This window comes from Protopterus annectens, chromosome 2.part1 (genome assembly GCF_019279795.1).
Source record: "Protopterus annectens isolate FY-2018-M chromosome 2.part1, PAN1.0, whole genome shotgun sequence".
Taxonomy (NCBI): domain Eukaryota; kingdom Metazoa; phylum Chordata; order Ceratodontiformes; family Protopteridae; genus Protopterus; species Protopterus annectens.
The window spans coordinates 539170256-539191918 of record NC_056729.1 but is presented as its reverse complement, the minus strand read 5'-3'; the positions used below and the strand labels follow the sequence as shown (position 1 = coordinate 539191918).

The 21663-nt window shown below is 43.7% G+C and overlaps 1 protein-coding gene across 1 annotated transcript in view; it reads right to left on the bottom strand.

Moving 5' to 3' along the window:
* Nucleotides 1-21663, bottom strand: part of UVSSA (UV stimulated scaffold protein A) — a 1327799-nt gene that overhangs the window by 458710 nt on the left and 847426 nt on the right. The window contains exon 11 of the mRNA XM_044062324.1: nucleotides 20287-20436. Within this exon, the coding sequence (XP_043918259.1) occupies nucleotides 20287-20436 (150 nt within the window). The remainder of the gene's footprint in view (nucleotides 1-20286; nucleotides 20437-21663) is intronic.

The following is a 21663-nucleotide window of genomic DNA, read 5'->3' as shown; positions in this document are numbered from 1 at the left end:
TGTAATTCTTTATTTTCTGCACAAACAGGAAAGGAAGATATTTTTTTGTTTGAGGAGTTTCATGGTATGCTGCTGATATTTCAGCATGTGTAACTGACAATTTAGTGCTCTAATAGCAAGAGTAGCAGAGGTGTACACTTTTTTACCCCATCTGTCTAAAGCTCGGGAATCCAAGTCTGAAGGGGTGGGATTCTTAGCTGAGGTTGCTCTAATTCCCTTAGGTCCTTGAGAGATGACTTCTGGGTCAGCAGTAGGATTTTTGAAAGAAATTTGAGAATCAGGGACTCTGTAGTACCTGTCAGGTTTCCTGGGAGCAGGAGGAAGGGTGTCAGGAGTCAAACTAAATTCCTTGAAAACATCATCAGCAACATCCAGGACAACAGGAATGGCTAAAGGTCTGTGCTGTGGTAAATCTAAGAATTCCCTGAGTCTCTTTTTTGACTGTGGATAGTCCTGACATTCTCATTGGAAATGCTCCATTAAAGTATGAAGGATTTCACCAAATGAAAAATCTTCTGGTGGAGAGGCAGAAGGAATGGATTCCTCTGCATCAGAATCCTCATAAGCAGAGAGGGGTTGCATGTCTTCATATTCAGAGGCATCAAAGTCATCGGACTCCTGTTCAGATAAAACTACTGGGGACAAGTCTCTTTTTCTTTTGGAAGGGGTAGCCTGACTTCCCCCAATAAGCATAATAAGGTCTTCCACCATTTTAAGCATTTGAGATTGAGGCAAGGAATCAGGTGCCTGAGCTTGGGTCGTCGTTTTTTTTGGCGTAGTTCTTACCCTGGGCTTTAGAAACTTGGTAGTTTTAGAAAGAACTGAAGACGCAAAAGAAGTCGTCAGTTTGTGTCGAGTATTGGTAGTGCGAAATACTTCCTCGGAAGCCGGTGTCTGCTCAGCGGCTCTGAACCTATCCAAGATAGAGACATCTGCAGGATTCTTAGTCGAAGAAGAGTCTCGTGGCATATCAGAATCTGAAAGGGTCTTGGTAGCAGCCTGCAAATCCACAGAAGTGGGCATTAGGGGCTGCAAAAGCGCCTCACTGAGGACCGGAAAACTGACAACTAGCTTAACGGACATGTCAGCGGCGGTTTTGGACCAGTGCGATCTGTCTCTGTCTTTAACCTTACATTTTTTTGGAAGATCGGAAGTCGGATGGCTTACCGAAGCCATATCAGAAGTTGAGGACAGAGCGAGAATATCTAGCTACAATAAGGGCCCGACAACGTATAGTTCTGGCATTGAACAAAGCACAAAAGCAACAGCGAGGGACATCGTGGTCTGGGACTAAACAGGTGACGCAGTAAGAATGGAAGTCCCGGTGTGGTATTTGCTTTCCACAGGTGAGACAATTGTTAACTGTTTTTGACATCGGTTAGAGCAAGAAAAAAGGATCCCCAGCAGGCTACTTAGCTTTAGAAGACTTCAACTTCAATTCAGAAATGAAAACTCAGGAAGCGGACGAACGGCACTCGTGTGAACTGCTTCTGCTTCGGGCACCTCAGCAAGAAAGAGTGATGTAATGGCGTCGGCTGCCTGATTTTATACCACTGATGTCCTGACGTCAGTCCTGGAGCAACAGCAACCGATGCAGAAATACTAAGCCCCTGGTATTCGGGCCGAATGAGGGCTACCCCTGGCAGGATAACCCAAGTGTGACTTCAACAGTGAAACACGAAGAACATCAATATTTAAATCCCAGGGAGGAGGGGGGTCCTTTAACGGAGGTCCAAGTAGATATGTCCCTCTAAGAAAAGCTTTGCAAAGTCAGGAAGATGCGAAGGTTGAATTATTTACTCATATATGATAATTAGAAATGGCTGCCAATTGTACTTTTACAGTTGATGAGCCAACCCGTTCACTGAAAATAGAGGGTAAAAAGTCAAGAACCTTAGAAATCGGAGCTGAAAATGGATCTAAATTCTTATTATTTGCCCAAACTACAAATCTTTTCCATTTGCTTTTGTCAACTTTTCTAGTGGAAGCTTTATGGGATGATAAAAAAATATGACAGACAAGGGAGGAGAGCCTGGATTATTTAGCGATTAATTGAACTGGAGAAACCATGCAGTCAACCTGACATTTTAATGTCTGGATGAATCCTGTCTGTTGGGTGAGACAGTAGGTCTGAAGTTGGATCCAGAATCCAAGGAGGGTGTACAAGATGAGTCAAAGGAAGGGAAACCAGATCTCATGAAGTCAGTAAAGTGAAATGAGGACAGCTGTGCTCTTCAATCGAGACGGTCAGATTGGAAAAGAAGCTAACATGGAGGAGTAGTACTGACAAAGGTCTCTGGACCCAATAGGATTGGAGCTGGAAGAAGTCACATTGGAAACTGCACCCTGAGTAACTTCTTCATCATCCTGTCCACATCACCTTCTTTAAGACTCTTGGAAGATCGAATGATGAAGCTATGGATGAAGGTCTTGAATGGTTTCAGGAAGATCTCAAAACGGGTGATGGCAGCTGAGAAGTGATCAGATCCAATAATGTTGGAGGTGATGGGATCTGTGGAGATTTTTCTGGTCTAGATTTCAGATCTCAGGAGATTTTTCTGGTCTAGATTTCAGATCTGATGCTAACAGGTCTGATTTTTTATCATGCTTCGGAGGAGGTTCTGAAGACGGAGCCGAAGCAATAGAAGTTGTCAGCTCTGGAGATCTTTAACGGCGCTCTCTAGTTTGAGAATATCCTCTTATCAATTCTTTTGGGGGTTTAAGCCCCAGAGGCTATAGAAGCAGTTTTAGAGGGTAGCAAACCCCTAAGAATTAGCTTATTTTTTCTATCAATCAATGCATGGGTATTAAAGACCTTACAGATGTCACACTCAGCGTTGAGGTGAGTAGGCCCTAAACAATATATGCGTTTTGTATGTGCATCTGAGTTAGGAAATTTGTGGCCACAGGCCATGCACTTTTCAAAACCTGAAGGTTTATTAGACACAACGGTGAAATTAAATAGAAGATAGCAGAAAAGTTTTTTATTTTATTATTTTTTTTTTTTTTGAAAGGGAAGAAATTACAAACAATGGTAATTTAAAATGAGTACTAATAAAGTACTTTAAGGGACAGTAATACCAATTATGGTATTCAAAAGAGTAAGATAATAAAAAGAGAGAGATAAGTTTAGAGATAGCTTACTAAATTTTAAAGGTTATAAAAATGAGGAAAGATATAGAAAAAATATATAATTATAATAAGGAAAATTGTTTTAACTTACAAAAAAACACTACAATAACTAGAGAGTTTACAACGACCACGTCTGAACGCTATGGCAGTAAAGGAGATCTGGGGTATGTTAGGTGACTAGGGCATTGTGGATAAACGAAGAAACGCAAGAGTTTCAGTTTTCTATGAGCTGGAAGAAGTGGCTGAGTCAGATCCGCAACCAAAAGTTGAAGAATGAATGTAAACGAGAACAACAGATACACCATTTAACAAAGATAATATTATCACATATAAGAGAACAGAAATTTATGTGCTCATCATAACTATGCATCTGTGTTATCCATTTTCAGTCTTCCTCAACATATGGGTCTCAGATCAGACTTGGCCAATCTCTTTACATTCTTGGATCAGACTCTCGAGCTTCTCCCTTTACCCATAATGCCCCTTACCTGCCAGATTATGTCAGATCGAGTTTACTGCTGCTAAATATGCCAGAAGGCATACATGCTTACTACTACTACTACTAATAATAATAATAATTATAACAAGAAACAGGATATAGACAGAGTATGGGCTCAAACTGGGAACAAGGGTTCCCATATACCTCCTCAAGGCACTCACAAATGATAAGGATGGAGGAAAGGAGGGTGGGGAATTGAAGAAGAATTAAAATGAACAACACAGATGCATAGTTATGGTGAGTACATAACTTTAATATCTGATGTTATCATGTTCATTCATTCCTCAATGCATGGGACAGAGTCCCCAGCTACGATGATCTTGGGTGGCCCTCAAAGAAGAATATTCTGGAGAACAGAGGAGCCAAAAGCAGCCAGGTTTCTGGAAATGATGCCCAACTTGTAAAAGCGAATAAAAGTATGGGAATCGGACCAAGTAGCCATAGCACAGATGTCACTCTATTGACATTCTGACCCAAAAAGCAGATGATGTAGCCATGGATCTAGTCAAATGAGCCTTTGGAGATTTAGGTAAGGACAATCCTCTTAGAGAATATACAAAGGAAATGCAATTGGTTATCCATTTAGCTAAGGTAACCTTAGACACTGGTTTTCTCAATTTGTTTCTAGCAAAGGAAACAAATAGCTGATCAGGTTTTCAAAATCCTTTTGCTTTATGGAGGTTAAAATGAAGCCGTCTATGTACATCTAAAAGATGTACCATGTATTCTCCCTTATTGTCAAACTTTGGAGAGAAGACTGGTAAAGTGATTACTTGACTCATATTTGACTCAGACAACTTTGGGCAGGAAGGAAGGGTCTGTACATAAGGTCACTCTTTGTGAAAGATCAAATAAGGCAGTTTTGAAGAGTGCTTGGAGTTCAGAAGCTCACCTTGCTGATGTAATGGCAACAAGAAAAAGTTGTTTTCCAAGATAAAAATTTCAAGTCTGACTTTGCTGAAGGTTCAAAGTGTGACTGGATTAAGGTTTGTAACAAAACAGCAAGATCCCAGGGTACAGCAGCATCTCTTACTGGAGATCTAAGTAGAACAGAATCCTTCAGAAAAGTCGTACAAACTTTAGAAGAAGCTAGGGAGGAAGCACTGTGTCCTATGTGTTAATTAGAGATGGCTGCAAGCTGGACTTTTACTGTGGAGAAACTGACACCATCCTAAAAAACTGAAGCCAGAAGATTTAATATAGCATGAACTGGAGCTGTAAAGGGATCCAGCTTTCTTTGTTCTGCCCAATAGTAAAATCTCTTCTATTTACTCATGTAAATCTTTCTGGTGAAATGTTTTTGATAACAGGATAAAATCCAGCGAACTGGAGAGGAAAGCCTGGATTGTCTAGCCATCACTGGAAATGGAGAAACCATGCAGATAAACTGAGGCAGTGAATGTCCAGAGGAATCATTCCCGATGGGTGCGACTGTAGATCTGGATTGGGGTTCAGTGTCCAAGGCAGACATAGATGAGACCAAAGTAATTGGAACCACACCTGCTGAGACCAGAAGGGAGCAATGAGCATTACCTTGCACTTCAACTGTTGCACTTTCTGGAGAAATTTAGATATTAAGGGAAGGAGAGGAAGACTGGGGGGGGGGCAAACATGGACTACAGCATCTCTCAGCGATTCCTCCCTGAAGGGGTATTAGGGCAAAGAACATGCTGCACTTGTTGCTGAAGGGAGAGGTAAAGAGGTTGCAGCAAGGATGACCCCAGCGACAAAAAACAATTACCGTCACTACAGGATTGTGAGACAACTTGTGTGGCATCAGGCTAGATCTGCCGAGTTTGTTGGTTAAGACGTTAGAGTTCCTGAAATGTCTATTGGTACAAGAAAGCTGTTGGAGGAGATTACCCACTGACAAACTGTCATTGCTTCTCAACAAAGGGGATAAAATCTGGTTTACCCAGTTTGTTGAAGTACCAAACTATTGGCATACTGTCTGTCTGCACAGCAAGTGTACCTAGAGGAAGAGACTTCTTAAAGGTCTGCAATGGTAATAGGACTGCTCTCATCTCTAAGACATTGATATGCAAATTGGTCTCTTCTGGGGACCACACACCTTGAACAGTCTATCCCAAGAAATGCCCCCAAACTCCAACTGTAAGGCATCCAGGGTCAGCATGGCTTTGGGGAGGAAAGATAAATGGACATCCCTGACAAAGCTCGTCCCACTGGATATACCAAAGTAAGTAATCCTTGCAGGCTCGCAAAATCTTTATAGGATACTTTAATGGATGCAGAAGCATCAACCATTGTACTGACAGGGTCCATTGCAGAATTCTCATGTGAAAGCAAGTCATAGGTAACAGTGATTACTACAGCCATCAACCCTATGGTTTGAAGTACCAGTCTCGCAGGAGGAAAGGGATGGTCTAGAATCTGTGTGACATACACTCTTAGGGAATGAACTCTGCTCTGGGGTAAGAATGCGAACTGTCTAACTTGTCCAGGCAAGCTCCTACAAACTCCAAGACTTGAATTGGGTGAGGGACTTGGAAAGCTTTACTGTGATCCCTAAGAATAAGCACAACTGGATTAAGTAATCCCTGGCCGTCTCTAGGAGATGCTTGGTTGGTACCAAAAGGAGTCAGACTGCTAAATAAGGAAACACTCTGAATCTATGAAGTCTGAGGTGAGATACCACCACTACTATACATTTGGTGAATATTCTTGGGGGGGGGGGGTGAGGCCAAAGGGCAGGGCTCTGCACTGGTTATGACTAGCTCCCAGCCGAATGTGCAGACATCTTTGAGAGAGACTGTTTATTCTGATGTGATAGTATGCATCTTGAAGATCCCAGTAAACAAATGTTAAAATAAAAATAAATAAATAACAAATAAGGCTGCTAACTCCCTCTGACTGGGTGGGACATCAGGCAGACGTCACTTTTGTGAGGGGTTTTGTGAAAAGGGAATGAAGTATCCTGTGGACATGATCCTTTGCATCCAAGAGTCTGCTGTGATGGCTGTCCAGGCGTTTGGGTGCAAGGAAAAGTGTGCCCCCCCAACTGCCTCCAAAGATAAACAGTCAGGCACCCCTTCAGGAGCACTTAAAGGGCCTGTCCGAAAAAGAGTCTCAAGACCCTTGGTTCTGCAAACCCCCTCTACCCAAGGGTGTCATCTTCTGCTATTATTTCCCCCTCTGCTTCTGGCAGAAAAATCCCCACATAAGTCCTGAAAAGGTCCTTGAGATTTTTGGAACATCTTTTTACCACCGAGCGGATTCCTAAATAAAGGTTCTTGCGGGGTAGAAAACGGATTCCAACAGAGCAGACAAGGTCTTTCCATCTTCCTCACTGAGGGAATATTTGTCTATCTGTGGCACTGATGAAAGAGGATTTAAAAGGCTCTGCAAAATCACACAATGTCATCCAGGCATGTCTCCTTATACCGATGCCTGAACCAGCAACCCATGAGGAACCTTCAGCAGCATGAGATATTAACTAAATGAACATGTTGGACATAGACTGTAGGGAGGCCAGTTGGAGAACTAAGTTTTCTCTTACTCTGCCAACACGGGCCCTGGGTAGACATACAGAGTTCCCTGATCATGTCCCTCTGTAATCTAGTAAAATGTGCCAGGCAGTTGAGTGACTGCAAGGCAAAGGTTGCCAAAGTGTAAATGTCCTTTCCACATCTGTCCAACGCCCCAGACTCTCTATTAGGAGGGTAGACAGAGGAGTTCTGTTCGGCTAGTCCCATTTTGGTGGCAGCTGCCACAACCATAGCATCTATTAGGATTCCCTTACTCCAATACTACCTGTATCTGGGGGCTCCTAGAATCTTGTCTGGATGGTGGGGCATAGGCTCCACGTGTCCAGTTATCCTTCCATGCCTGCAGGGAGACCAGGTCTAGAAGGTCATCTCTTTAGGGGTAACCCAAGACGTTGACTGGCCAGAACTGAAGGCTTCCAGAAATACAGATTCCTCTTGGGAAGGGCTTTGGTAGGCCTAACCACCTTTTCGGCACAGGATCTCTAAGATGTCTCCGAAGGAGATATCCTCAGGTAGGGACCTAGGGGACCCTTTCCCCTCATCAAAATCAGCATCCTTGGTTAAAGATTCCTGAGGAGAATCTAAGTGCCTCCTCTTGCACATTCTCTTTCGAGGGACCTGTTCAGTAGTGTGTTCTGGAGAAGTACTGGAAGGGACAAGGAGTACCTGAACAGGAACTGTCTGCTGTCCCTGTGGAGAAGGGTGATGGGACTTGGAGCTCAACTCAAACCCGTTGGGGTAACAGGTATAGGACTCGAGGAAGTGAGAGTAGAAGATTCCCTGGGACAGGAGAAAACCCTCTCCACAACCTCAAAGGCAGAGTGTCCAGGAGAAGTAGAGACCAACCTTGCAGGAGCTGAAGCTCTCAGCTCAACCAGTTCTCTCCACCCCTCCAGATCTCCCCTCAGAGGAGGGAGTCAGACCTGAGCTGTACAGTACCAAGGCTTTGAGGGAAAGTAATGGTTCTGAAAACCTCACAGTCAAAGTCAACTCCCCAGATCCAGTCCTGAAGCTTCGGCTCAGAGACTCATCCTACTCAGTGGAGATCGGCGCCAAACAGGTCAAGGAAAACTTCAGATCTGAAGAAGAAGGTGGTATTCCCCATATCTGACACTTCAGCTCTTGGCAGTCTCAGATCCGATGGCTATGAAACTATAGGTCAAATCAGAGAAAGAGTTACTAAGGGGTGTGAATGTGGTTGAAGGACCACAAATCTGATGGGAGATAGAGCCGGCAACACCCCTATCGGGATTTGTGCTATAAGGAATTTTCTCATTATCCTGTCCACATTTGCCTTGGAAAGACTAAGGGAGGCCCTGAACGATGAAGTTCTAGAAGTTGGGTGGGAAAACTTCCTAACAGTCTCCTGTAAAAATGGAGACCTAAGTCTAGGAGACACAGACTCTAGAGAAAATGGAGACTTAACCGTAGAGGTTGTCGGATCCAAGGCCGACACCTTTTTGATTTTGGAGGGTGGCTCCAAACTCGGAGCATGTGTAGGAGATGGCACAGGAGAGTGCTTCCTGTGCTCCCTGGGCTCTGATGACCTTTGCTTTTTTGCAGGGTTTTGAGCCCCAGAAGTAGAAGCAGTAGAGGAAGAAGAACATGGCAGAAGGCCCTTTAGGAACAACTTATTCCGCCTGTCACCAACAGCTCTCGAATTAAAGCTAGCACAGATCTCACATAACACCTGCAAATGAGAAGGGCCTAAACAATATTTAGTTCCTAAAGTAGGAACTATGCCTGATGATCTCAGTGATCATTGTTTAACCTATATTACAAGAGAAAAGACTGACATTCTACACCTCCCCAATATAAGAACAATACGTTCCACCAAACATTTTACAACTGACTTATTTCAAAACGAACTCAGAGCATGTAACTGGAACCCCTTAAAAACACTGTCACTTAACGAAGCAGTTTCATTCTTCAATTCTACCTTTCTTTTCATTCTGAATAAACATGCTCCTGAACGTACCATTAGAATGAAATCAAACACAGCCCCATGGCTCTCGAGTGATACAAAAAAACTAATCCTCTCTAAAAATAAAGTTTGGGCCAAATGGAGGTGCCACAGAATCAGCTCTGATTTTCTTCACTTTCGCCAACTTAGAAACCTTACCAAAAAAGCTATTATCAATGACAAAAGAAAGTTCTACTGTGAACTTCAAGAAACACATTCCAATAAACCCAAACAATTCTGGTCCTCTATCAATAGACTCCTATCCCCAGGAACAGCCAAAACTCCCTCCCCACTAAATGCTGACCCAGACACCCCTTACCAAACTGCAAATGCTTTTAGCTCTTTCTTCACTGAAACTATTCAATCTCTTGCTAAACAACTGAACACTAATGGCTTCTATCCTCCAAACAATCTAGTAGACTCTTCTTATAACTTCTCTCTACAACCTATCTCTACCTCTTTCATCTATAGACTTATTTTTAAACTGAAACCATGTACCCCCTCTGCTGACAAACTCCCTTCCATTTTTCTGCAAAAAGCAGCCAAAGAAATTGCATACCCAATAGCAATACTCATAAATAGGACCATCCAAGAGGGAACCATCCCTGATATCTGGAAAGTCTCTCATATTATCCCACTACACAAAGGCGATAACTGTATTGACTACTCCAACTTTAGACCAATTGCCCTTATCTCACCTTTAGCAAAGATTATGGAGAAATGTATTCATCAGCAACTTGTACAATATCTCTCTTTACACAATATTATAGCTAACTGTCAACATGGCTTTAGACCCCACCATAGCACCACTGCTGCTCTCCTTTCCTTTATAGATACCATAAACAACAATCGCAACAATCTTTTCTCTTCTGCTTTATTCATTGACCTCTCAAAAGCATTTGACATGGTTAACCACTCTTCCTTAATTAACATCCTTAAATCCCTCTCATTTGACACTCTCACCATCAAATGGTTTAGTTCTTATCTCAACAACAGACAACAAGCCGTTCTCTGGGACAACCATATATCCTCCTTACTGCCCATTTCTATCGGAGTTCCTCGGGGCTCTATTCTTGGTCCACTTCTATTCTCCCTCTACTTCAATGACCTCCACTCTGCAATTCCTCGAGCCACCTGTATTCAATATGCAGACGACTCCACTATTATTTGTTCAGCATCCTCCTCCTCTGATCTAATCTCACAAACCCAAAATATCTTTAACACTGTAGAAACATGGTATACTAGACGATATCTTCTCCTTAATGCTAAAAAAAACAAACTTCTTCTCTTCACCCCACTATTCATTCCCCATTTAATTTCACCATCTTGTCAAACAACAACACTGTCATCTCTCCAGACTCTACAACGAAACTGCTAGGAATAACCATTGATAACAATCTCTCTTTTGATCACCACATCAACAACACCATCATATCAGTAAATAGAAAGATAGGATCCTTATATCGTATTAAACCATTCCTCACCCCGTCAGCTAGAGCTACTATTGCCCACTCCCATCTTTTATCTACTCTCTTCTATGCCTCTCCCATCTTCACTAACCTCAAGAAAACTAACCTAAACAAACTAGCAACTTGCTATAATAACATTGCCCGCTTCGCCACTGGTAACCCTTTCAGAACCCATCACTGCCTTAACCTGAAACTTTTAGGCTGGCTAGAACTACAAAACTATATTCTAATGTCACAAATTACTATTGCCCACAAAATTCTATACCAACCTGATAACACCCCTATACTATCACAGCTTTTACTCCCTTATAATAATCTTACCTCCCTTCGTTCCTCTTGTAAATTCTTGACCAAACCTATAAAGGCTCATAACTTAGCTGGAGACTCTCTATTTAGTAATACTGTAGGCCGAGCTTGGAATTTGCTACCTAGGGATTTAACTCTAATCACATCTCTACCCCTCTTGAAACAACAAATCAAACTGTACTTCCAAAATCACTGGCTTTGCTCATGTAATACACCTGACTGATTTCTCCCCCCCCCCTTACCTGACCTCTAACCTTACTGGGTGCTTATACTTGCTATCTACCTTTCTTCCTCCTTCTAATCCTTCTTTGCTCTACCTACTTCTCTCTCCTCTCCTATCTCCTCTTGCTAGCCCTTTTCTTCTCTTACTTCTTAACTACTGTCTCCTCCCTTCATTTTACCTAACACTACTCCTCTTACTTCTCCTCCTACTTGTACTTTTTCCTATTATAGCAGTAGCCTTAAGATACAGCCTGTTAGTATTAAGTAAGATGCTTTGAATCTGATTTAACTCTAATCATGACTACCATTGATTATGTGCCTTAATATTATTACCTTTTTTTATTATTATTCAAATTTTTATTACAATTTTTTTTTCTTTCTTTTCTTTGTATTCTATGTGTTTATTATTATCATGCCTGTTTGTTACGTTGTATGTGGAGCTTTTCTCCCCGGGCCTCTACTGAAAATGGAAATATATCCAGCTAGACTAGCCCGGTCAACAAATGTAAAATAAAATAAATAAAATAAAATAAAATAAATATATGCACTCCCGGTGGGCATCAGAATTGGGTATCTTATATGCACAGGAAGTGCACTTCTTAAAACTGGTAGGCTTGTTAGCCATGCCAACTACCCAACACAAGTCAACAAACAGTAATTAAGAGGTTTTCTTTTTTGAAAAGGAAGAGAGAAGAAAAAGATTATCTAACATCAACGGTAGAAAGAATACCTAAAAGGTACAGAAAAAGGCCAAATACCAACAATAGTGCAAAAACATTACCTAAACGGTATCCTGAATGTAAGAAAGGGTAAAGGAAGGAAGGGCTAAACTATATAAATAATAAGTATAAGAAACAGAAGAAAAAATAAATTCTATTTTTTACTCATAATACCTAAAAAGTCACCCTAGAGCTCGACAGAATGCAATTCCGACCAAATCATTAGAGCAGCAAACAAGACCTGAGGTAATCTGGCAAGTAAGGGGCATTATGGGTAAAGGGAGGAGCTCAGGAGTCGGATCGAAGAATCTAAAGAGATTGGCTGAGTCATATCAGAGGACTGGATCCAAGACCCGTATGTCGAGGAATGAATGGAAATGACATCAGAAGAAATGCTAAACTATGCCATTAATGAGGGATATCAGGTCTTAAACCTTTCATCTAATTCTTAAGAGAACCTTCCTTGTTTGGGTTTAATTCTAAATGAAAATGGTTAAATGTTTTTTCCCTTTCATCAGTGGAAAATACCCCAGAATCAGATACCATTCTACACTGCAAAAATTTATAAAGGCATGTCCCTTTTGTTTTGCAAGAAACATAGTATAAAGAAATGCAATTCCTCACTGTATAAATTTATAAATAAAGACCCCTGCTTAAGTAATGTACTAAAGCAAAGACAATTATGTCAGAAAAACAGGAAGCACTGGTAAATAGTGTCTACTTAGGCTTCAGTAAGGCCTTTGACACTAACTCACACAGGATGCTGACAGGAAAACTGCAGGGTTTGGGGTAAGATAAAGACTGCAGAACTGGACAGCTGCATGACTGAATGGTAGGACACAACACAGAGGGTTGTTGTGAGACAGACAATGTTAGGAATTAGGGAAGTGGCTTAGTGGCGTAACAAAGAGGTCTCTCTCTTGGGTTCAGTCCTCGTCAGTGTTTTTGCCTCAGAAATATCTGAGAGAATAGACAACAGGATTAACATCTTTGCTGATGACACACAGACAAATGAGGAAAGAGTCTACTAATGGTTTTGGAAAGGCTAAACAAATGGGAAGCAAGATGGAAGTTGAGGCTTAGTATAAACAAATGGAAAGTTCTGAATATGTGCCAAACTGACCCTGGTATGAAGTATCAGCAGGGAGGGGGGTACTGACTAAAACAAAGCATTAAAAAGGGTCTGGGTATGTTGCTCAGACATGCACTGCATCACAATGAGCACAGTGAGAAGGCAGTGACAGAAATGAGCAAGATGGTGGAATGTACCTTCATGGGGACAGCTTCCAGAAGCAAAAAGATAATGTTTTCCACTCCACAGAGCCTTGCTCAGACCACAACATGTGTAATGCATGCAGTTCTGTAGGCTATATAAGGAAAGAAAATATAAGGTTACCTAAAAAAACTGAGAAAAGCTACCACTTTGATCTGTGGGATGGAAAAAAATTAGAAGTTATGTACCTACCATAACGTTCCATGTTAGTTGTCTTCTCTCGCCTTCTTTCTTGCTGGATGGGTTCGGAGCCAATCCTCGGCTCCGACTCGGCACTTGCTTTAGCTCGAGAACTCCTTTTACCAGCTCGAGGCAACCCTATATCCCATGATGCAAGGCGGAACTACCTCAGATCTCATTTGGCAGCTAACTGACCCTGCTAAAGACTATCCTAACATAATTAGGAACCGTGGTTCCTAAAAGAAGTCCTCATAACAATGCTCCAGAGGAAACAATCTAATAGGAACTCTCCAAGATCTGTCCAGGCCAGGGGGAAGGAGGGAGGGACGCAAGAAAGAAGGCGAGAGAAGACAACTAACATGGAACGTTATGGTAGGTACATAACTTCTAAATGTTAAGTTGTCAATCTCGCCTTCATTCTTGCTGGATGGGACCGCGTCCCTAGCACCTGTATCCCGGGTGGCTCAATGGAACAGACTCTTGAGAACTGTGGAACCAAAACTGGCCCTATCTCTGGAGGCCAAATCCAACTTGTAATGAGACACAAAGGTATGAGGCGTGGCCCAAGTAGCTGCTGCACAAATAGTGTCAATGGGAAGTCTATCCTGAAAGGCTACAGAAGTGGATAGACTCCTGGTCGAATGTGCCTTTGGCTTAGAAGATAGTTGTTTGCCCCTTAGAGAGTACACATAGGAAATGGTGGAAGTCAACCATCTAGATAAGGTCACTTTAGAAACTGGAAGACCTAACCTGTTTTCTGCATAGGAGACAAACAATTGGTCTGATTTTCTAATTTGTTTAGTCCTATGCAAGTAGTACCTGAGCTGACGATGAACATCCAAAAGTGCAGCTTCTGTTCAGCTCTGTCAGAATAGTTAGGAAAGAAAACTGGTAGATCAATAGATTGGTTAATATTGGTTTGAGATACAACCTTGGGAAGAAAGGAAGGGTTAGTTCTTAGCGAAACCCTATCCTTATGAAAAACCAGATAAGGTGAACGAATACAGAGAGCCTGAATCTCAGAAACTCTTCTTGCAGAAGTAACAGCCAGTAAAAATATAGTTTTCCACGTCAATAACTTTAAAGAACACGTAGCAGATGGTTCGAAAGGAGGTAGAATTAGGGATGCCATCATTAAGTTTAGATCCCATTGCGGAGGAGGATGTTTCACAGGCGGTTTTAGGAGAAAAACTCCTCTTAAAAAGGCCTTGCATAACCTATGAGACATGATGTTATTGTCATGCAAGCCAACATGATACTTGGAAATAGCAGCCAGTTGCACTTTGACTGTAGATGACGAGGATCCTGAATGAAAAACCTCCGCCAGGAAATCCAAAACAGAATGTACAGGAGCGGTAAAAGGATCAATATTTCTGGCGTTTGCCCAAATTGAAAAACGTCGCCACTTGCTAGCATAAATAGTTCTAGTGGACGACTTTAAAGAAGACACTAAAATGTCTCTGACTGAGTCAGAAATCATTGGTAGCCTGGCTAGGGAAGGAAGTGGAGCAACCAAGCAGTGAGGTTGAGAGAATGAATGGCCCGGTGCTGCTGACCTGACTGGTGGATCAAAAGATCCGGAACTGGGTCCAGATGCCAGGGCTGCACCACAAGATGCCGATGTAGAGACGGAAACCAAATTTGTCGAGGCCAATATGGAGCAATGAGGATCAATTTGGCTCTCAAAACGGTGGCTTTCTGAATGACTTGTGGAATCAATGGAAAGGGAGGAAAAGCATAAAGAAGTCCCCGAGGCCAATCCTGGGTTAGAGAGTCTCTCAAGGGTTGGCCTGGAAGCGGAAATAGTGTGAAGTAATCTGGGCACTTGCTGTTTTGAGGGGTAGCGAAAAGATCGCAACAAGGAGTGCCCCACTTCAGAAAAATCTGATCCACTACAGATTGATTGAGAGACCACTCGTGAGGCATCAGAATAGATCTGCTTAACCTGTCCGCCAATAGGTTGGACCTGCCGGGGATGTGCGTTGCTATCAGAAACCGCTGAGAAGAGATCGCCCATTGCCAAAGTCTGAGAGCTTCTCGACATAAGGGATAGGACCTGGTTCCGCCCTGTTTGTTGATGTACCAGACCACGGACATGTTGTCCGTCTGTACTGCAATAGTCCCCGTGGGAAGAAAGTCGTCGAGGGCTTGCAACGTTAAAAGCACTGCTCTCATCTCCAGGACATTTATGTGCAGATGGTATTCTAAGGGTTGCCACGTCCCGTGGACCATCCTGCCCTGATAATGCCCCCACCCGATCAGGGAGGCATCCGTGGTGACTGTGGCAACTGGAGGAGGGGAACAAAGGGTCGGCCCTGATGAAGAAGAGGGAAGATATCCACCATCGTAGATGAGCCCTGCACGACTGTGTTACCAAAATTTCGTGTCTCATAGGCAGATTGTGGTACGACCACTGCGTGAATAACATCCACTGCAGGAGACGCATGTGGAAGCGAGCCAGTGGAAGAAGAACAATGGCCGCAGCCATTAGGCCTAGAACTTTCAAGACAAACCTGGCTTTGATCTTGTTGCTTAGTAACAGAAGCTGAACAAATTTCTGGATGTCCAGAATCCTTTGATCTGTTAGTCTGGCTAACATTTTGACGGTATTTAACTCTGCGCCTATAAAAGTGATAGATTGGCAAGACAGCAGAGAGGATTTTTCGAAATTTACCGAAATTCCCAGTTTCTTGCAAAGCTGTAGGGTGTAGTCTCTGGACCGAAGAAGCTGATGCTTGGTGGTGGCGGAGAGGAGCCAGTCGTCCAAATAAGGAAACACCTGGAATCCTCAACGTCTCAGGTGAGCTGTGACCACTGCCATGCATTTGGTGAACACTCTGGGGGCTGAAGTGAGGCCAAAGGGCAGTGCTCTGAATTGGTAATGACTGGCTCCCAGCCGGCGGAGAAACCTTCTGGAGCGCCTGTGAATCTTTATGTGATAGTACGCATCCTGAAGGTCTATAGAGCACATCCAGTTGTCCTTGCCCAGAAAGGGCAGAATGGATTGCAGCGTGACCATCCGAATCTTGCCTTCTTGACAGACTTGTTTAGTCTGCTTAGGTCTAGTATCGGTCTCCAATCTCCCGTCCTTTTGGGGACCAAAAGAATCTTGAGTAGAAGCCGGATCCTACTTGGTCTGCCGGCACTGTCTGGATGGCTCTTTTTCCAGGAGTTTTGAAACTTCCTGTCTTGCCAAATCCCTTTGACCGGGTGAGATGTCTGGAAGGGATTGTAGAGGTACGGAAACCTTTCAAGGGGATTTTGTAACCCTCGGATATGATCGACTGTACCCACTTCTCTTGGGAAAGGGATTGCCAGGCTACTGGGTACAGTGAAATTCTTCCCGACTGCCTCCAAGGGTGGACAGTCGGGCAACACCTCAGGGATGCTGAAAGGGCTTCTCAGGAAGAGACTCCCTGTTGCCCTGGTTCTGAGGACCCCCTGCCTCTAGGGCGTCTATTATTGTTACCCCTCTGCCTCTGGGGTAAACTGACCACGTGTGTCCGTGTAGCTCCTTGGGCTTTTGAACCACATCTTCCCCTTCTGACCCTTGGGATAAGGTCTAGAAGGAGTGGAAAACTGGACTCCAACGGCAGAAAGAGTTTTACCGTCCTGCTCACATCTGGTCAAAGTATCCTTCACCTGAGGTCCGAACAAAGCCGAACCGTCAAAGGGGTGTTGGTGAAGGACGCCTTAAAGGGGTCCGCAAAATTACACAGCCGCATCCAGGCTTGGCGTCTAAGAGCAACACCTGTGCCTGCGGCCCTGCTCGCTCCATCGGCCGCATAAGATATGAGCCGCATGGAGGAGTTAGATATGGAATTCAGGATAGCAAGCTGTGAGGCAATCTTTTCCTGAGCCCCAGCAGCAGAAGGATCCTGGACTACTTCTCCCAGTTCCTTGAGAATATCTCGTTGAAGCCTGGTGAAGTGACAAAGGTAATTCAGTGAACGCATAGCAAAGGTCGCTGAAGAAAACATCCGCTTTCCATACCTGTCCATGGTCCTAGAATCCTTATTAGGAGGATGGACAGGCACTGAAGGATCCGCCAGTTCCTTCTTAGTGGCCGCCACTACCATAGCATCCACAGAGACACCTTTGGACAGGAACTGTTTATCCGAAGGGGCCGTGATGAACTTAGATGGTCTCCTGGGGACAGGTTCCACAGAATCTGGAGCCGCCCACGCCTTCCGAGCCACTACCTGCATGAGTGGGTCGAAAGGCGGAGACACCCAGGAGGTGGAGGGTCGGGATCCAAAAGCCTCCAGGTATACCGACTCATCCTCGGAGGGGTCAATGGAGGCCAATTCCCCTCTGTTTGAGAAGCTCAAGGATGTCTGAAAAGGAGACATCCTCAGAGGGGGACCGTGGGGAACCCTCCGACTCATCTAAGTCGGTATCAGATGTAGTAGACTCGAGGGAGTCTGTGTGTTTCCTCTTACACGTCCTCTTCCGAGGGGGTTCTGCAGGGCCAGGAGAAACCTCGGAAGAGGAGGAAATTCCCAGTGGGGAAACCTGGGGCGATGGATCCCTGGGCCTGAGAGCAAGAGGCTGGCAAGAGGCATCTGCAGGCACTGATGAGGGAGGAGCTAGAGGGATAGACCGTTGACCAGGCTCAGAGGCCAGGACACTCCTCATCACCTCAAAGGCTCCTCTCCCCGGGAGACCGGAACACACCCGCTCTGAAGAAACAGGAATGGTCGGCTCCAAGGAGAGAGAAGGCTCCGAGGCCGATGTCGGCGCCGAGCTTACCAAAGCCGAAGCCCCGAGAGGGAGAGCGGGGTCGGACAAGGGTCCGATGCCACTAGCCCCCTCGGAGCCGACAGTGGAAACCCGACGACCGGATCCCTCCAAGGAAGGTCTCAAGGAGGAGATCGGAGCCGAAGACGACGGAGCCGAAGGATGTATCGGCTCCGGCATCGAAACAGTCGCTGTCCCAAGAAGCTCCGGCTCCGAACTCTGGTGTGGAGTCGGAGGAGGAATTTCAAGAATCGGGGCTATAGCCGAAGTCTGTTGAGACGGGCTATGGAGCATTTGGGCCAGTGCCTGAGACTTCAACAGCCTGCTTACCACCCTCTCCAAATCGTGGTCAGACAGCCTGGAAGATCTCGAAGATTGGCTCCGATGGCTCCGCTCCGACGAAAGAGGAGATCCCGGAGCCGAATGGATACTCATAATAGAGGGGGACCGAGATCTCTTACGGGTCGAAGCCATCGGAGCCGAAGTCCCTAGAACTCCAGATGGAGCCGAGGATTTCTCGGCTCCGATGCTGGATACAGTGTCGGCTCCAGCCGGAGACGACAAGGCCACAGTAGTCAGGGTATCGGAGCCGGCCGGCACCGAACCCACTACTCGAACAGAAGAAGTATCGACTCCAGCCGGAGCCGATATCGGCTCCGACGGAGCCGGAGCCACCGGAGGAGGCTTGGACACTGTAGCCTGAACCTTCGGTGGCTTAAGAGGTTTTCCTGACCCTGACTTAGGAGGAGAACCTTCAGGTTTAAGTAAACCTCGGAGGATTAATTTGTTCCTCCTTTCCTGCAGGACTCTCTGGCTAAAAGCATGACACAACGCACAGGAGTCCTGCAGGTGCAAAGGCCCCAGGCAATAAACACAAGAAGTGTGACCGTCTGTCAGAGACATTTTCTGACAGCACTGGTCACACTTCTTGAAGCCTGAGACCTTGCCTTCTTTTGACATCCTAGAAGGGAAAAACACAAACAGTCCCAACAAACACACCAATTAATCCCTTACACAGACGCACAGGAATAAATTGGGGAACTAGGCCTGACTAAAAACTTTAAACTGAAATTTTTATAAAAGGTTTAAAAGGAAGGGAATAGGGTGGGCTGTATCTAAGTACAGACTAAACTAACACTAAAGGGAAAAAATAAACCCCTAACTAAACTTTTTCTTATTTTACCAAGAAAAAACTTACCTCAGCTGGCAAAGGAGACCTCTTTCGCTAAGCGGCAAACGAGATCTGAGGTAGTTCCGTCTTGCATCATGGGATATAGGGTTGCCTCGAGCTGGTAAAAGGAGTTCTCGAGCTAAAGCAAGTGCCGAGTCGGAGCCGAGGATCGGCTCCGAACCCATCCAGCAAGAATGAAGGCGAGATTGACAACTTAACATGGCATATGATCAAAAGCTTGAGAAACCACATATTTTTCCCAGAGGAAAACAGAAGAAACGGGACCATCATAACTCAAGAACAAGTTAGGGAGATGTAAAGCTGTCATTCAGAACAGGAAGGACACAAGGGGAAAGAAGGAACACAAGCAGCAGATTGTACTCTCTGGATCTCTACAAGTACTTTCTCAAAAAGATATGTAGGCTGAAGGAACACAGTTTCAGAACAGATGGCAGATACAGAATCCAAACAGGAGTTCAAGATAGCATAGGATAGGTAGATAAACAGTAAGAGGGAAGGCAGGGATGGAGGGGAGGCAAAACTGCAGACTAGACAGTCTTAAAGTCACCTTCTCCCATCAAGCAAATGTAAGCAAATAACACAATTGTTCTGACAGTTACAAAGAAATCACTATGCAAATGTCAGCACTATGCTGGCAACATGAGCATACTGGACTGGTCCTCATTCCGCCAGAATGTTCTCGCTATGAATCTAAAATACTTGTAAGAGGGTTAATACACACAGCTTGGTGAGGCACTAGGACATTCTGATGCTACAAGGCACAACATTTTTAAACAATATACACAATGCTATTTCAGGCTTATTACAATATCAAAGGCTTCAGCTTAGAAAAGTACCTAATGGCCTTTCTGTAGTATCTTGTCTTTTGTTAGCATTTTGTTGCATCGCTAACATTTTACTTACAGATGCGCATATAAAAGCTTTCACAACATAAATACACATGGAATAGTCCCCGTGCTTGTCATCCTAAAATAAACACTCCTGCACTAGTTACCCAACCTGACATGATTTTGCACATGCAGTTTTAGTCTATTAATAAAACAAATATGAAAAAAGGGGCTGAAAAATACAAATGAAATGCCTACTTGAGAACCTTGCCAGCAGTAGGTTGTTCTTTTCCCCAGTAGTATAGATCAATTCCAAACGGTACAACAGGAGCTATGCCTTTCTCTTCTTCTCGTTTTGCTGTCTTGCTGCTGGGTTCCAAAGAAGCTAGTTCTGTACCTTCAGATGCACTGCAGAAAGATTACAGAAATCAATACAGAATACAAAAGATCAAACAGCTGCTCCAGTTTCATTAACCTTCTGTACTAACCCTCATATCAACTTAAGAGTTATTCTGACTTCCATTAGGTTTGCACATTAAAATGCCTTAAATAAATCGGAGTTTTAAGTACTTAAATTCAATGACTGTAACATAACTGCAAACAATTCAAGACAGCCATGTCGTACAACTGAAAAAATATATACAACAGGAAAGCTCATTTACTGTTCACATGCTTACAATGCTTGTGTGTACAAATCACTGTCAGATTGTGCAGCTTTGTAAATGGGAAGCATCCTTAAATCAAGTGTGCTAGGTAACATTAATCACCCATTTTTTTCCTGCTGGCATCCAGCCCCAATGCCTGTCTTTAGATTAATGAATGATGCATAAGTAATTATGAATTACTAGAAAGCTTTAGTACTAAAAATTCCCAATAAACTGTGAACTTCTGGCCACAAATGTCTGGTGAGCAAAGAATTATAAGTAGATGTGACAAACTGTAAATGGTGTTCAAAGTAAATAAATGTTTTAGCAGCCAATCACTATTTTTACCTTCTGGCACTTAGCCCTAGTTATCACTGCTGTAGCAAAAATGTCTCAAGCATGCATGCTCAGGTTTCTTACTATCGACAGGCATGGTTTTGAAAAGAAACAAGCAAACCTAAGTTTTTTTTAGTCTTTTAGTCTGTGTGTGCACACACACACACACACACATTATATATATATATATATATATATATATATATATATATATATATATATATATATATATATATATACACACATACACATATAACACCTTCCTGTACGGAATTTAAAAGAATGAATCCTGTAACAGTTCAGTTGACACTGGTAGGCTGGATGTACACAGACTTTGAGAAACAGAAAACTCAACAAACACTAAACCTTAATTTTTTAAACTGAGTTAGTGGCACAAGCATTACAAAAACACACGGCGCTGGTGGCTGTGATCATCAAATGCTGATGAAGTGGCAGTACAGGACCAGCATTCAAAAATTAATGTTGATATTGGACTTGTGATGTTAGCTAAAGCAATCTATGAGTGGCACTAAGCAACTGCCTACAGTTTCAGAGCAGAAAAGCTTTCTGTTTTTTTTTTTGGTCTACAACTTGGAGTTGAGGGGAGTGCCAGACTGAGAAACCGCAGTAGGTTCCAGATACCGTAGCTCTGGCT